General features: G+C 42.7%; 1 protein-coding gene across 1 annotated transcript; it reads right to left on the bottom strand.

Annotated features, from left to right (window-relative positions):
- Positions 1-864: 864 nt before the first annotated feature.
- On the bottom strand, positions 865-15584 carry LOC141392502 (uncharacterized). Its single transcript, XM_073965440.1, has 4 exons — positions 15493-15584; positions 14652-14766; positions 8467-8587; positions 865-1868 (listed from the first exon to the last, which is right to left on the bottom strand). Exons 1-4 carry the CDS (start codon positions 15582-15584, stop codon positions 865-867), a joined length of 1332 nt encoding a protein of 443 aa, XP_073821541.1.
- Between the last annotated feature and the right edge of the window lie 386 nt (positions 15585-15970).

Genomic DNA, 15970 nt, shown 5'->3' with positions numbered 1-15970 from the left:
ATTCTTGTTTCACACATCGTATCCATGTATTACGTGGGCGCCCTTGAGGATTCCATTCAAATGATGATCTTGATATTTCTGATGGTGGTCGTCTAAGCGTGTGACCAATCCATGTCCACTTTCTCTTCCTTATTTCAACGGATAATGGACTGCAGTTTGCCATTTGCCATAAAGCTTCGTTTGAGATCCAGTTGGGCCAATAAATGCGTAATATTTGCCTCAGACAGCGGTTCACAAATTATTGTAATTTCTGTTGCGTTGCTTTTGTAAAGCTCCATGTTGTACATCCATATAGCAAAGCAGACTTGACGCTGCTGTTGAATATATTAAGTTTAGTTTTCTTGGATATGGTGTTGGATCTCCATATTTTATATAATTTCATAAATGCTGATCGCGCCTTATTGATACGGTCATTTAGGTCTTTCGCTGAACCGCCCACTCTAGATATTGTACATCCTAGGTAATTGAATGAAGACACATCTTCAATAGTTGTACCATTGATTGTCATTGGGGTTGAGTTTTCGGAACATATACATATGGTGAAATTTATTCGTAATCCGACCTTATTCGCGTTTTCGGATAATTTCTTAAGTTTTGCTTCCATAACAGACTGTTTATGAGTCATCAGACAGATGTCGTCGGCGTAGTCAATATCACCAAGAAAACTGTTTATATTCCATATTATACCCTCAGGAACTTGTGAATTTGTTTCCTCCATTACCCAGTCCAACAATATAAGGAAAAATGTGGGGGATAACACACATCCTTGTCTCACTCCAGCTGAGGTACTAAAAGTGTTGCTCTCCTTACCATTAAAACGTACTTTATATTCTGCTCCGTTGTATAGTTCTTGTATTAGAGCAACTATTTTTTCTGGTATGTTAACAGTGTTAACCAGATAGCATCACGGTAAACGGTGTCGAATGCACGTTCAAAATCAATAAAAAGCAGATAAAGGGGGGAGTTGTACTCTATCGATTGTTCAATTATAATACGCAGGGTGTTAACATGATCTACACACGATCGCCCCGGCCTAAACCCTGCTTGCTCTTTACGCAACGTCTCGTCAATTACAGGTTGGATTTTTTGTAGAATTAGTGTAGCTATAATTTTGCAGATCGAGTTCAGCAATGTTATACCTCTCCAGTTTTTGCAGAGTGTTAAATCACCTTTTTTGGGAATAGTAATAACAGTACCCTCTTTCCAGTCATTTGGAATGTTGTTGTTGACCCATGCATTGTGAATAAGAGGAGTTAAGTATTCCCCTATCGTATTGGACCCATACTTCAAAAGCTCTGCGGCAATGTTATCTGGGCCTGCCGACTTACAATTTTTCATATTGTCCAATATAGCTATAATTTCCGTTGTTGTTGGGGGATCCGTTGAAATAGCTCTTCTCGGGTTACGTCTGGTAATTAGTATATCAGTTTCAGATACGATCCTGTTAGTTGATTGTGATGTGAAATAATCACACCACCGGACTAATTGTTCTTCGGTGGTCGTTAGGTCTGATCCATCATTGGCCTTCAAGATTGCCGTACCTCTGATATTATTACCGCACAGCTCTTTAATGGCAGTGTACACGCCTCTTAGGTTGCCGGTGTTCGATGCTTGTTCAGCATCGTTTGCTATTTCGTTTAAATATCTCTCACGGTCAATACGGATCATATACGTTACTTTGCGTGCTGATTCACGGTATGCAATTCGCGCTTGAGTTTTGGTGGCTGGACATTTAGAACGAAAAATAGCATTGCGGAGCTTTTTGCGGTTTTGTATTTCATTCCACGTTTCTGGCCCAATCCAAGGTTTTATATTTTTGGGCTTAGTACCGAGAACCGTTTTCGCTGATGTTTTACGGCTGCGGAATGCTGTTTTATAATAAAGAGCTGTGTGTAATAGAGTGGGGCGATTTGTACACCACCACGGGCGCTTGGAGTTTCTGATTCTTGAGATTGTACTGAGCAAAAAAGTCAAATATACCATATGTACACTGTGAAAATCGAGCTCCCGGATTTTGACTTGAAGTTTTGTTTGAAGATTTTTTGGATATTTTGGCATGTAATAGCCAAATCACTGAGATTTTCGATCCAACACAAAGACAAGAATTGTAGCCAAGACAATAGTTAAGAACTCTCTGGTGCATCGCAAAAGCATTGGAACGATCCTTCAGGTAGTTATGTCCTCGAGAAGGTGCAAATTTTTCGGGAAATATCGATAAATGACACTGTGCTACAAAATGCGACTCATAGCCAGTGGGTGGAAAAGTATTTTTGGATGAAAGATTTTAGATGAGTGTACTAAGAATCCAAAAGGAAATTTTCCCTATAGGTCAAGTTTCCGAGATATCGCTTGATTAATGGTTTAAATTTGGCCTCTTAATTTGTGAGAACATAGCTTTATATCTTTGTAAAGCGTTATTGTAGCTTCATTTTCATATTACATGTCATCAAATCGAATGGTGAATCTTTTTGTAGAATATTTCATCCCTCTAACTCAATTCTGTCCATGTCCTTTTCGTCCTTTATTTTTTGAACCGCTGTAAAAGTACCAAAAGACGAGATTTTACTTACTTACTTACTTAGCTGGCCCATTACAGGACATTTGTTCTATAGGCCGAACTAAGAAAATATCTCCAATTCTCTGTATTTGTTGCTTCGCTTTCTGGAATACCGCGCCTTTTCATCTCATCATCCACTTGTTTGCGCCATATATTCCTTGGCCTGCCAATTCTGCGTGCACCGCCAAGCGGTCCGTGTTTATACACCTTTTTAGCGGGGTCATCATCGCTCATTATTATGATATGGCCTAGCCAACGCAATCGCTGCATCTCGATACGCTTAACAATATTGATATCGTTGTACAGCAGATACAGCTCGTGGTTCATGCGACGTCGATATTCACCGTCAACGCAGATTGGTCCGTAGATCTTTCGGAGAATTTTTCTCTCAAACACACCAAGCACTGCCATGTCTGCTTGCGCAAGTACCCAGGCTTCGGAGCCATACATCAGCACGGGTAGTATCAGTGTTTTGTAGAGCGTTATTTTTGTTTGACGAGATGTGGCTTTGTTATTAAACTGCTTACTTAAACCAAAGTAGCATCTGTTTGCCAATACAATTTTTCTTTTTATTTCACAACTGATGTCGTTTGTTGTGTTTACGGACGTGCCGAGGTAGACGAAGTCTTTTACTACCTCAATATTATAGGAACCAACTTCCACAGTCGGTCCGAGCTCAATGAACGCATTGCGCGTCGACACCATCAACTTGGTCTTCTCACCGTTTACCGCCAGACCCACTTTCGCAGATTCTGCTTCGACCTTCCTAAAGGTAACAGTTACTTCCTTTACTGATTGTCCCATGATGTCTATGTCATCAGCATAGGCAAGTAACATGTGGCTATTGGTGTAAATTGTGCCATTTCTTTTGACATTTGCATCTCGTATTACCTTTTCCAGCAAAATGTTGAATAGGTCACACGAAAGGCTGTCTCCTTGTCTGAAACCTCTTTTGGTACAAAATTCTTCGGAGAGGTTCTTTCCAATTTTAACTGAGGACCTAGTATCAGTTAAAGTCATCTTACAAAGCCGGATGAGCTTTGCGGGGTTACCAAATTCAGACATGGCTTGGAATACCTTTGAACGCAGTGGGCTGTCGAAGGCTGCTTTATAATCGATAAAAGGGTGGTAGGTGTCGATCTGCATCTCTTGGGTCTTCTCCAGGATTTGCCGCAGGGTAAATATCTGGTCAATGGTGGACTTGCCAGGTCTAAAGCCGCATGGTATGGTCCAATTATCTCGTTGACCACAGGCGTTAGTCGTTCGCACAATATCCCTGACACGATCTTGTAGGCAATAGGGACTTATGCCCCTATAGTTAGAGCATACAGTCTTATCTCCCTTCTTGTGGACGGGGCACAGGATACTCAGGTTCCAATCGTCAGGTACTCGTTCTTCTTGCCAGATGGTGCTAACTAGCTGATGAATACACCTTATCAGCGTGTCGCCTCCGGTTTTGAACAGCTCGGCTGGTAAGCCATCAGCTCCTGCTGCCTTATTATTCTTCAGCCGATTTATTGATGTCTTTACCTCATCTTGGCTGGGCGGTATACATTCAATACCATCTTCTGGGATTGGGACTGTGGTATCTTCGTCGTCTTCGCTGCTATCATATCCTGAGTACACTATCTGTATCAGTTACCAAATTACCTTGCTGGTCGCTACAGGGGGATGTGCCTGTACCAAAGCCATCAGTTTGATGCTTGACTCTTTGGTAGAATTTTCGGACTTTATTCTGGCTCCTGTACATCTCGATTTTTTCACACTCCCGCTTTTCCATCTCTCTCTTTTTCCTGAGGAAAAGACGTTTCTCCTCTCTCATTTTCTCCCTGTATCTCTCTCGTGCGCTACGCGTTGCTACGGATTGTAAAGTAGCCCTATATGCCGCATTTTTCTCTTCGGTGGCAGCACGACACTCCTGATCATACCATGGATTCCTTGGTGGAGGCCTCTGGTATCCAAGTATGGATTTTGCGGTTGTTTGCATGGAGTGGGCAATGCTTTGCCATTGCGCTGATATGTTATCGGGATGAGGAGTGCTTTGATTAAGCAATTGGGCTAGTTGAGTGGAATATGCTGTGGCTATCTGTTGTGATTGCAGCTTACCGATGTCTAACTTTCGTGTTGTGTCTGTTCGTACTTTGTTTGCTACGTTTAAGCGGGTGCGTACCTTTGCTGCAACAAGATAGTGGTCCGAATCAATGTTTGCGCCTCGGTGAATGTCTTCTATCTATCACAACATGATCAATTTGATTTCTTGTTTTCTGATCTGGAGACAGCCAGGTGCCCTTATGAATATCGAGATGATTAAATCTGGTACTGCTAACTACCATGTTTTTTGCAGCTGCAAACTCTAGCAGCCTCATACCATTGTCAGATGTTTCACTGTGGAGACTGAATTTCCCGACTGTTGGGCCAAAGATATTCTCCTTTCCAATTTTGGCATTAAAATCGCCTAGAATGATTTTAATGTCATGGGCAGGGCAACTGTCATATGTTTCTTCTAAGCGCTCGTAAAATATAACTTTGATCTGTTCGTCCTTTTCTTCAGTGGGAGCATGAGCGTAAATAAAGCTGATGTTGAAGAATTTAGCTTTTATTCGAATTGCAGCAAGTCTTTCATTCACTGGAGTGAAGCTGGATAACAGATGTTTTAGTCTCCGACTAACTACAAATCCGCAACCAAACTCATGCTTTACGTCATGGCAGCTATAATACAGTGCGTCACCTTTAGGTGTTGTTGTGACGCCTTTCCCAATCCATCGTATTTCCTGTATGGCAGTACGTCTGCCAATGCCAAGACTGCACCTTTTCTATAAAGAGTGCGAACATTCCAGGTGCAGATTCGCAGATCATGGTCCTTAAAACGTTTGCTGGGTTCGTCAACTTTAGAGGGGGTTGTTTTTCTTTTCTTTCGTTTTTTCATAGTATGCTGTTTTTTCTAGGGAAGGGTTACTAACCCGACGCCCAAACCCAAGTTTTTAACGTTCTTATGGGAGAACGCGCGGCACATGTTAGCTCACTACCTTTAACGGGTGTTAAAGGCAGTTCCCTTGGTGACACCAAGGGGAGGTCAGTATCCACTTGAGATGAAAGAGGGACCAAGATAAATCCTGGGCTTTGCCATGTTAAAACCGGTCAGGACCGTTGCTTGGTATCTTCCATCCCCTACGTCGCCCAGACGAGATTTTTCAGCATCCAAATATTCTACAGACGATTTTGGGTACGGTTTTCATTGATGACTAATCGATATTTCCCCGTTTTCATGGTCTTTTATGACTTTTACCCGGTTTTTGTTCAGAAAACTATGTTTTGCTTTTATGTATATTCGTTATTGGTCTGCGCTGCTTCTAAAATACTTACCATCAACAGCTCTTGTAATGACGAGTACGTTAATAACAAATTTTATTGGAGGATAGATCCAGTTATTTAAAATTTTGAACCGGATATTCTGATATTAAACCCGATTTTTGAACCGGTTTTAAGTAACCGATTAACCGTATATGTATATCATTAGAAAGCTGATATAATTTTGTCAATCACATGACAGCAAGTAGCTGATTACAACTTTGTTGGTTCCGATGCTAGAACACAAAAACCAACCAACAATTATCCCATGGGTCAAACTTCAGCTACTCGATTTTCACTGTAGACATATGGTCTAGTTGACTTTTTTGCTCAGTACAATCCCAAGAATTAGAAACTCCAGGAGCCCGTGATGCTGTTCAAATCGCCCCACTCCAATATATACACTTTCATACCGGCAAAATGTGCCTCATCGAAATAATGGTTTTAGACCCCAAGTATGTTTGGACGAAATCCGTTTCAGACAATTTGGAGTTGATTTAGCGATGTCCGTCCGTGTGTCTGTCCGTCTGTCTGGTTGGCTGGCTTGTGCGCACGATAACTCTCGGACGGAACAACCAATTCGGTCCAAAATTTGGCTTTCGTAATATTTTGTCCAAACTTAGTTTAAGTTCGAAGATGGGTTATATCGGTCCATTCTTTCCTCCGACTCAAAAGTTCGAAAATGTTCGGAAACTTAGTTTAAGTGTTTGTCAGTTCTCCTACCGGACGCGTCCCCACCGGCGGATAGGGGGAGGAGGACGATCGTATCACTCTACCCCAAACTAGGAAATCACTAGTGACTGTACTGTCTGAGGTGGAGTGGTAGATCACCTACCTCTGGAAACCTCGAGTTTCCCGCGGACCAAAAACTGACTACGGGGGTGTTCCCCTAAAACAAAAAACAAATATGAGACAAAAGTTACGGTGCAGGGCCTAAATAACCCAGTACCGGCGGGGACCAGTGATCTGCCTGCGAGTCACACCTCGTCGTCATCAAGCGATCATGAGCAAACATCTCCCACAGATGTGGGTGCCTTGGCATCTGTGGTCGAAGGTACGGCTACAAGCACACAACCTAAAGGTAAAATGGAGGAGGAGACAGGGAAGCCTAGGGATAGATTAAACTTGAGCCAACCATCAGAGTATGGGAGCGACCCTGACTCCGAATCCGACAGCAACAGCAAAAACAATACTACCGTCGTGAAAAACCCAGGTCCAAAATATGGTAGAAGAAATAAGCGATAACATCGCAAAACTCACAACAAATAAAGTGCGGTGGACTGGAGCTCAAAGACGAAGATATAAGAAGAACCACGTGCGGCTTAACAGAAAAACAACGGGATGCTCCAAAAGAGACCAATGACACTCCCTCCACTTCCTCGGAAGCGGCGAAGAGGATAAGGTCTCTCGAGGAACAGAACACCGCTAAGCCGAGTAAGAAGAAAAAGAGCTTCCCACTCTCAAATGCCCCGAGCAAGCCAATTCAAAACCCACACGAAGGAGACTGAACCTTCGAAGGAGGGCGAAGAAGTGAGCTCGGACATGAAGGGTGTGAGTGCGACTGCAGAATCTTCTGGAAGACACGGTGACTCAATTAAGAAGTCCAAGACCTTCCAGAAGAGGAAGATGGTCGCAGAAAACGGAGCGGAGCCGCCAACTTCTTACTCCAAGGTAGCCAGGAAGTACTACAGGGAGAGGATAAGGTCTCTCGAGGAACAGAACACCGCTAAGCCGAGTAAGAAGAAAAAGAGCTTTCCACACTCGAATGCCCGAGCAAGCCAATTCAAAACCCACACGAAGGAGACTGCCTAAAGAACCCTTCGAAGGAGGGCGAAGAAGTGATGCGACTGCAGAGTCTTCTGGAAGACCCGGTGACTCAATTAAGAAGTCCAAGACCTTCCAGAAGAGGAAGATGATCGCAGAAAGCGGAGCGGAGCCGCCAACTTCTTACTCCAAGGTAGCCAGGAAGTACTACCGGGACGAACAGTGCTTTGCAGTGATCGATACCAGTAGAGGGTCCGACAGATTGCCAAAAGAACACCAGGAAGCCATCGAAAAAACGATCGGTGACAAAGTATTGGATCACATCCTAAGAAGTGGCCCAATAAATATAATTAGCAGCGAGCTCATGGGGGACTTCCTGTGGTTCTACTTCGGCCCAAAAGCAAAACCGGCCGCTCTCGAGGAGGTAATAAGTGGAGTAACCACCCCTTGGGAAGGCGGTAAATTGAAGCTGGTGAGGAAAGAGAACGTACCCCACCTGACTAAAGCGGCAGTTTTCGTAAAAGGTTATGGCTGCAAGTTGGAGACAGAGCGCATGCTCGAAGTCTTTGAAAAGCAAAATGAGACTTTGGAAGTGTAGAGGTGGGAAGTCTTCCACAGGGAGGAGAAAGAAGAGGGTACTCTCCTTGTGGTGGGAATTGATGACCTTTCATTAGCCAGTCTCTCAAAGACGAAGGGCAGGGCGTTCTATATCTGCAACGCAGTCACCTTCAAGACTGGAAGGGCAAGAGTCGGAGAGGAGGAAGATGCCCAACCACATAGCCGGGAGAAAAACCTACCGAGCGAAGACACAGAGGGAGACGAACCCATCAGCGCCTCCCAAGAAAACCGTCTACTGGACGAACAATGATTGAGGTCATCCAGATCAACCTCCATCGGAGCGAAACGGCGACTCATGCGCTGGTGGAGAAAATGAACAAAAGTAATATATGTACATATAGGTCTAATCCAAGAACCTTGGACAGTGAAGAACATTGAACCATATAAATGATCAACTTTTCTACGCTAGTACAGGTACCCACCCGAGGACCTGTATTATAGTCCATAAAAATTTATGCTTTCTTTTCTCTCCAGAGTTGTCATCGTCGGACGCCACAGTATTGAAGCAAGGGAATGGTAATAAATACCTAGCGTCTATATAACTACTGTTCGACTCCCCAACATTACCACCTACGTCGGAATTGCAGCAGCTGGTGAGGAAAATCAAGCAAACAGGTAACGAAGTACTAGTATGTAGCGATGCTAACTCACACTACATTTCGTGGGGTAGTACTAACACTAACAAAAGGGGTCAAGCCCTTCTAGATTATTTGAATACTAACGACCTAATAACTCTTAACGTAGGAAATAAACCTACATTTGTTAACAGAATTAGGGAGGAAGTACTAGATATAACAATATGTTCAGAAAATCTAATAAACGAGGCATATGACTGGAGTGTCTCAGATGACCGCTCCTTCTCTGACCACAGGTATATTAGGTTCAAGATATCAAGGCCACCGCCAAACCCGATAACATGCCGTAACAAATCCAAAACAAAGTGGACCAAGTTCGGAATTAAATTAATGTACAGCCTAGGGCAAGGAGAAGATGAGGAATGCCTAAGTAAAGAGGACATAGAGAGTAAAGTCAACAAATTAGCCGAAGCCTTGGTAAAGTCTTTCGAGGATAGTTGTCCCCTAAGAGAAAGGAAGTCTGCCTACGAAAAACCATGGATGATAGGGGAAAATCGTAACAAAGGTGACCTCTTTACCTTTGTTACGAATTTCCCCTGTAGACTTTACAATAGGGCAAAACAAAAAAAATAGAATACAACAAACGGACAAGGAACGCCAAACGCAACTCCTGGAAACTTTTCTGCGAACAGGTAGATAGCGTAAACGACGTATCAAAAATTAAAAAGTTTCTATCCGAAAGCCCATACACAAGCCGAGCTATTGGTTGATGAAATGGGAAGAAAGATGGAAACAAGCGAGGAAACCTTAAACCTTCTGATGAGAAAACACTTCCCTTCGAGCACTGCGGCCCAAACAGTGCTTTCGACGGAAAATGCCCACGCATCAGAAGAAGTACCAAAAATAGACAACTCTATGGTTAAACAAGCCATAATGAGCTTCTCACCAAACAAAGCAGCAATACCCGACCAGATCTTCCCGGCCTTACTTCAAAGGGAAGTGGACTACATTTCGCCCAAGCTGGTCAGAATTTTTAACGCGTGCTTAAAATTTGCGTATACTCTTATAGCCTGGAAGGAGGCACGGGTGGTTTTTATACCCAAACGAGGTAAGGCAAGTTACGCAGTACCAAAATCTTATCGACCGATAAGTTTAACATCTTTTTTACTCAAGACAATGGAACGGACAGTCGATACCATGATCAAGAGCAAAATTCCCAACGACATGTTGAAATAAAACAACATGCATACGTGAAAGGTAGATCAGTGGAAACCGCATTACATGAGGTAGTACACCACATAGAGAGGACTTTCGAAATGAAGATGTACACACTCGCAGTTTGCATCGACATAGAAGGTGCTTTCAACAACGTCAGCACGGAAACGCTGATCCACTCCTTAGACGAATTTCGTGTAGACAGAACGCTGAGGAACTGGATAGACGACATGCTAAGGAACAGATGGATAAGCTGCGCGCTACATGACGTAACAAGAAGAGACAAAGTAGGGCAGGGAACACCACAGGGGGGATTTTATTGCCGCTTCTGTGGGTCACTACCATAAATAGTCTACTAAGGTCCTTAACCAAGGAAGGATTTGAACCAGTCTGTTATGCAAACGACGTTATAATACTCCTAAGGGGAAAGAATCCAAATCTACTTTGTAGGAGAGCCGAAGAGGCTCTAAATATAGCTTACAACTGGGCTAGACCAAGAGGTCTTAATGTTAACCCGGAAAAAATAGAGTTGTGTCTTTTCACTAGGAAAACGAAATTGGGCTCCGTCGAGAAATCAGTTTTTGCGAATAAGACAATAACTATATCTCAAACAGTTAAATATCTGGGGGTAATTCTAGATAGGAAACTCAAATGGAAAGACCATATTCAGGAAAGGGCTGCAAAAGCGCACAGATTTTGGTCAAGTTGTAGAAGGGCTATAGGCTCAATATGGGGTTTTAATCCTAGAATGATACACTGCCTATACAGAAGCGTAATAAGACCGATTCTTACTTACGTATCTGTTGTATGGTGGAAAGCTATGGACAAAAAATACAATGTGGAAACATTGCAAAGAGTCCAAAGAATGTGATGCCAAGGCATTAGCGGGGCGATGAGGACTACACCAACTAGGGCTTTAGAGACAATTCTATTTGTCCACCCGATAAAAATACAGGTAAGGTATGAAGCAGCCATCACGGCTAAAAGACTGAAAGCGATGAGCGAGTGGATCGAAAGAGACCACCAAACATACCACCAATGCATATTACGGTTCACAACGGTTGAATCTATAAATCAAATAGTATCGGACTGGATACCAGAATCAAGTGAAGTAGCTCTGTGTGAAGTTCTAATATAGGACAGAGATATGTGGATCGATGGAACCCTAGCACAGATTGCCGCTGGAAGCTGCTGGTTTACGGACGGGGCTGTGTTAGGGGGGAGAACGGAACTGGGTCTTTATATCGTAGATACGGAAACGAGGATCTCTCTTCGGCTGCCGGATCATAACACGATCCTCCAGGCCGAAATCCGAGCGATCACAGAATGTCTGAGCTGGTTTAAAACAAATAAAGGGTGTTTTTTATGCGAGATAGAACTTTAAATTGTAAAAAGTAACACAAAAAATTAAATTTTGATGAAACTTTTTTTATTTGTTTCAGTATACTCTGACAAATCATCATGAATAGACTCACGCTTAAACAACGCTTCGAAATTATCCAAATTTACTTTGAAAATCAGTCGTCGATTCGACCCGTTGTTTTATCGCAAAATTGTGTTCAGCGATGAGGCGCATTTTTGGCTTAACGGGTTTGTTAATAAGCAAAATTGCCGCATATGGAGTGAGACCAATCCACAAGAGACCCTACAGACTCCATTACATCCAGAAAAATGCACCGTATGGTGCGGTTTTCACGCTGGTGGCATCATCGGACCTTATTTCTTCAAAAATGAGGCCGGAGCTCGCGTTACGGTCAATGGAGATCGTTACCGCACCATGATCAATGATTTTTTGTTTGAAAATATGGATGACATTGATCCGGAGGAGATGTGGTTTCAACAGGATGGCGCTACGTGCCATACGGCGAACGCAACCATCGACTTATTGAAATCAAAATTTGGCGATAAGTTGATTTCGAGAAGTGGACCTGTCAATTGGCCTCCAAGGTCGTGCGATTTGACACCTCTCGATTATTTCCTGTGGGGCTACGTGAAGTCACTGTTTTATGCTGATAAACCAGCAACAATTGATGCCTTGGAGGCCAGCATTGTTCGTGTTATTCGTGACATACGGCCAGCAGTGCTCGAAAAAGTGGCCAAAAATTTTGACGTCCAGAATGCACTTCGTCAAGAACAGCCGCGGTGCCCATATGCCCGAAATCATTTTCAAATGTTAATGTCACGTATTGATCTTTCGAATAAAAAAAAATTGATTACAATTTAATTTTTTGTGTTATTTTTTACAATTTCAAGTTCTATCGCGCTTAAAAAAACACCCTTTACAAGGCCACTCACAGGTAACATCCCTACGGATAGTAAAGCAGCAATTAGAGCTATAATAAGTAAGGCAACAACATCGAAAACTGTCTTAGAGTGTAAAAATTCAATTAACGACTATTCCCATTATGGCTCGGTAAACATTATATGGGTACCAGGACACATAGGGATTACGGGAAACGATGTAGCAAACTCCTTAGCAAAACATGCCAGGGAGCTACCTACAGTAAGTCTAGACAATGCCAAACCTTTAAAGGCGGCGCGTATAGAACTAAAAGCATGGACAAAGAATGCTCATGTATCCCTATGGAATAACCAGGAAAAGGGAAAAACTACAAAAATCCTATGGGGAAACCCAGACCAGGACAAAACAAGTGACCTCCTAGTGATGAGTAAAAAGGATATCAGTAGACTGATTGGTGTCCTTACAGGGCATCTAGGACTACAAGCGCATCTGCACAGGATAGGCTGTGCGAATAGTGAATGCAGGGCATGTGGCGAGGACAACGAAACGTTGAAACACTATCTCTGCCACTGCTAGGCTTTCACAAACTTAGAACTCAACTAATAGGAAACGACATAATTACAGGACTCGGCCATATCAAGGACATCGGGTTCAAAAACTTGAGGGACTACATCAATGGGACGGAACTTCTAAACTAATAAAATTTTTTTTAAACAAATTTTTTTAAACAACAACAACAACTTCCAGGACACATACAATTAGAGCGCACAACAGGCCTCTTCTGGCTTAAGTGTATGTCCATTCTTTTAAGGACATGCGTAATCTTGAATCACCCCTCTTTTCAACCTAACCTAACCTAGTTTAAGTTCACCCCTTCAGGTACCTCCCCCACAAAAGTTCAAAAATGTTCGGAAAAATTTTGCGCTCGATTACTCTTGAAGGGTAGTGACCGATTTGGTTCATACTTTACACATCCTAATATATCTACCAGATATAGATCAGGTTCGAATATGGACTATATTTGTCCACTCCTTCGAGTACCTCCCACACAAAATTTGAGTTAAGTTCACTTTACAACCTGCTCTCGAATCGCATTGATTTTTTTGAAGCAACATGCATTCGCTGCCTCAATTACGACAATAAAAGTTTTTTCAGGGGCAGGTCCATACTTCTTACATACACCAGTCAATAAAATACCGCTCCACAATTTCCGGTACTTCCCCCAATATTTAAAAAAATGTCACTAAAATGGTATGCACGATATCTCTTGAACGGGGCAACTAATTTGGTCCAAACTTTGGATCTCCTAATATTTTGTTCAAATTAAGTTTTACTTCTAAAATGACCCATATGGGTCCTCTTCTTACGGTATCTTCCTATAAGAGTTTAACATTTGCATCTAAGTGCAGTTTAGGGAGAAGATCCTTTGGAAATGTATACCGATGCTGTTCGTTGTGGTCCTGTTTAAAGCGATATAATGTTTCCCGTGGACAAGTCCATGCTTCCTGGCATACTGGTCCAAGAGTTATACGATGACTCCCAAAATTAGATCCACTTCCATAATTGACCATGTCGGTCCATTCCTTTAAGTACATCTTCCGCAACACTTTTGCACTTCAATCCTAATCCACATGTGTCTAGGCAAGCTCAAAGGTCCAAAAATGGGTCTTAAAATTGCGAAAACACCCTAAATACATTCAATCTGTCCGTAGATGAAAGTTTAAATTGACATAAGCTGAGGGTATAACTCTATTGTCGGCGTGGGTGCCGCCGCCCGCGGTTGACTCAACAAGGCTACTCACAATACTCGGTAGACAGAACCCTAACATCCAGACCAGCTCATGGAAGCTCGTCAGCCACAGTCAGGAGGGTATGGCTATAAGGGTGTCAATTGACACACGAGGGCAGGAATACCTGCGGGCTCGTGAGGGAAAACTGCACTTTGGCCTAGGATGGATAAGGTTCCGTCTAGGTCAAAGACAATAAAGGAACGACAGCAGCAGGCGCTTCGCATTATGCAGATCAATCTGCATCACTGCAAAGCGGCTGCTGCTGAACTTCTACTCTCTCTCTCTCTTTCTCAAAGTCCGAAGTTGATATCGCTCTAGTCCAGGAACCTTATTTATATAAAAATAACGTTGCTGGGCTAAGCGATAGCAAATATACCATCTTCGCCACATCCAGCGGTGACAAGGTAAGAACCTGTATAGTTGCCAAGAAGAATTTAAATTTAATGTATCTCTCCAATTTTAGCTTAAGAGATATAACGGCTGTAAAAATGCAAGATAGGTCACAAAAATCTACCAGGTTTGCGTCAATTTACATGCCTTACCCACCTGGCCAACACGTAGTGAGACTCGTTGAAAATATGGGCAGCACCTGTCTCATCATCATGGGGTGCGATGCCAACGCCCATCACTTCCACTGGGAAAGCAGTGACACGAATCCTAGGGGTGAGTCCGTTTTCGAATTTATACTAAAATATAATATGAGAATATGTAACAGGGGAAATGAAAGTACTTTTCAAAACAGTATCAGCGAGGAAGTTATTGACATAACCCTCATTAATAAAGACGAATCCCATATCACTGACTGGAAGGTATCCAAAGAGTGCTCCTTTTCCGATCATCGAAAGATACTCTTCAAGGTATCTGTTGAAGGAATTCGGCAACCACCACATAGGAATCCACGGAAGAGCGACTGGAGCAAGTTTGCTGAATTAACAACTTTAATGCTGGGGGTTCCTTACTATCCCACAACAGCCGAAGAGGTTGATAATGCAGTGACATGTAACAGAGGTTATGGTGAATATCTATGCTGCCTCCTGCCAACTAACCCACCCTGGCAGGAGAAGCCAACCGGTCTGGTGGTCAAAAGATCTCGCCAATCTAAAAAAGATCAGCAGAAGGCTATACAACAAAGCCAACAAATCAAAATTGTCAAACGATTGGGAGAACTACAAAGTATCTTTCAATAAATACAACAGTGAAATTAAGAAGGCTAAGCGCAAATCTTGGATTTGCTTTAGTGAGACAATAGAAGGAGTAAAGAACGTAGCCAGATTCCGTAGGGTACTATCAAAGGACCCGAAAACCATTGGTAGTATCAAACGGGCCGACGATACATGGACTAACTCCGGCCTAGAGACTCTAGATCTCCTTGCTAACACTCACTTCCACAATTGTATGGATGTATCAGAACACCCTGACGTTCCAAGGATATACAACCATACCACCGTAGATGTAAGTGTTGTAGAGGAAATCATTAGTCAACCAAAAATAAAATGGGCAATAAACACATTCAAGCCATTTAAATCACCCGGACTAGATAGAATCATACCTGCAATGCTACACAACGCATTGCAGTCACTGATTCCAAACCTGGAACTTATCTTCAGGGCTTGTCTGTGCTTATCATACATACCGGCTCTTTGGAGAGAAGTAACTGTGGTATCCCTAAAGCGGGGAAGTCAAGCAACACACTTCCAGAAGACTAAAGACCAATTAGTCTCTCCTTCTTTTTATTGAAAACTTTAGAAAGGCTGCTGGATCTGTGGCTTTTAGCCACAGACCTAAGTTCCGCCCAACATGCCTACATAAAAAGAAAATCGGTAGAAACAGCGTAGTAGTAGGATATATTGAGAGAAATATG

Source organism: Musca autumnalis, unplaced genomic scaffold (assembly GCF_047663935.1).
Source record: "Musca autumnalis isolate F117 unplaced genomic scaffold, ASM4766393v1 scaffold_2, whole genome shotgun sequence".
In the NCBI taxonomy this organism is placed as follows: domain Eukaryota; kingdom Metazoa; phylum Arthropoda; class Insecta; order Diptera; family Muscidae; genus Musca; species Musca autumnalis.
Note: the sequence above shows the minus strand (reverse complement) of the source record. Positions and strands in the feature narration are given on the sequence as shown.